The following is a 1955-nucleotide window of genomic DNA, read 5'->3' on the forward strand; positions in this document are numbered from 1 at the left end:
ATGTTTCATTCTGCCTTATTGGCACTGACCAGTTCTGCGAGGGTCATACTGTAGGTTTTCCTCAATCCACCTTGTTCTCCACTTGGATGTGCGAACATTTACATCAATAAGTGTCAGTGAGTCGGTGAGGTGCTCAAACTCGTAGTCTTTCACTTTGTTTTTTAAATCAGTCACATATGCATCAACAGTCTCTGATATTCCTTGCACTTGAATAAAGAACAGGTGCCTCAAATACGTCACATTTTTCCTTGGCTCACAATGTCGGCGGAAAAGTTCTTTCAATGTATCATAGTCATCTACGTCTTCATCAAAGTCAAAAGTGTTATATACCTTTAATTGCTTCGTCCCCGGCCACATGTAGGAACGTGGCTCTTTTCACTGAATTAGACTTTTCGTCGATTCCGCTGGCGACAAGAAACAGTTCAGATCTCTGGATCCAGACTCCAATTTTCTGCTAGGTTTCCTACAGTCACAGTGCCACCTAATGGTCACACAGAGTAATGCACTTGTTTTCAAATATACTACATAGCTGAAGGGGAAGACAGAAGGTTCAGGACAAACTTTAAACCCCACAAATACAACCAAACAATCAACAGTGGGAAACACTTTTGACCTGTTAAAATCCTGTCTTTTTGTGATTCCAGAACTCCCACAAGAAAATGTTTGTAAGGTGGAGGAGGACGGGGTTTTCAGTGACCAGCACCTGGATAACCTGGAGAGGAGCTGCAGCCCGGACCAGGAGGAACCAGGGCATCCACAGACTACAGAACTGGAGGAAGACTCCAGCGGTCAGGAAATTAAGCACGAGGACGTAGAGGTGGATGTTCCATTGGTCAATGTCGCTGTTGTGAAAGTTGAAAATGATGAACCAGGACCAAACTGTGTCCAGCTGCTGTTGCACACTTCTCCTGAAGCTCAAAACAAAGATGAGGAAGGGACTGAAAGTTTACGCTCAGACTCCAGTAAAACTGCAGATCCGGAGCCGATGAGACGACACAGTGACCACGAAGATGCTGGTGTCCCGTCAGACAGCAACTGTAAATCAAAGTTGATCAGGACCCACGCGGGGAAGAAGGCATTTTCTTGCAGCACTTGCAGGAAAGAGTTCAGTAAAAGTAGTATTTTAATGGATCACATGAAGATCCACACTGGCAAAAGGCAGTACCTGTGCAACACCTGCGGAAAATCGTTTAGAAAGTCATCAACGTTCAAGAAGCATAAAATTATCCACACGGGCGAGAAGCCCTACATCTGCAAAACATGTGGAAAAAGTTACACAGAACATTCCACCCTGATTATTCACTCGAGGACCCACACTGGTGAAAGGCCGTACCTGTGCAACACCTGCGGAAAAACCTTTACTAAATCATCAAATCTTAAACGCCACATAACCACGCACACGGGCGAGAAGCCCTATATCTGCAAAACATGTGGAAAAAGTTACAGGCTACATTCCACCCTGCTGACTCACTCAAGGACCCACACTGGCGAAAGGCCGTACCTTTGCAACACCTGCGGAAAAACCTTTACTACATTATCAGCTCTTAAACGGCACATAACCACGCACACGGGCGAGAAGCCCTACATCTGCAAAACATGTGGAAAAAGTTACAGGCAAGTTTCCCACCTGGCGGTTCACTCGAGGATCCACACCGGTGAAAGGCCGTACCTGTGCAACACCTGCAGGAAAACCTTTACTAAATCATCACATCTTAAACGGCACATAACCACGCACACGGGCGAGAAGCGGTATTTGTGCAAGACGTGCAACAAAGGTTTTAGCCGCAGATTTGATTTGCTGAGTCACATGAAAAATCACCCGGAGGAGAAGTCTGGTGACTCGTGACAAATGAAGCTCATGTTGTCGTCCTCCGGGGGCAGCTGTCCACTCCTGTCTGACCCACAGAAGAAGAACCCGCAGAAGTCCAACCACCACCTCCTGTAGCTGATGAGCC

At 46.4% G+C, this 1955-nt stretch overlaps 1 protein-coding gene across 1 annotated transcript; it reads left to right on the forward strand.

The window, feature by feature from the left end:
* The first annotated feature begins 874 nt into the window (after nt 1-874).
* Nucleotides 875-1955, forward strand: LOC133440433 (zinc finger protein 239-like). Its single transcript, XM_061717692.1, has one exon. The coding sequence runs from the start codon at nt 986-988 to the stop codon at nt 1844-1846; it is 861 nt and encodes a 286-aa protein (XP_061573676.1). The 5' UTR covers nt 875-985; the 3' UTR covers nt 1847-1955.

The sequence above is a fragment of the Cololabis saira genome, chromosome 3 (genome assembly GCF_033807715.1).
Source record: "Cololabis saira isolate AMF1-May2022 chromosome 3, fColSai1.1, whole genome shotgun sequence".
Taxonomy (NCBI): domain Eukaryota; kingdom Metazoa; phylum Chordata; class Actinopteri; order Beloniformes; family Belonidae; genus Cololabis; species Cololabis saira.

Excerpts from the sequence above, each read along its gene's own strand:
- LOC133440433 (XM_061717692.1), top strand. The coding sequence starts at position 986 with ATGAGACGACACAGTGACCACGAAGATGCTGGTGTCCCGTCAGACAGC.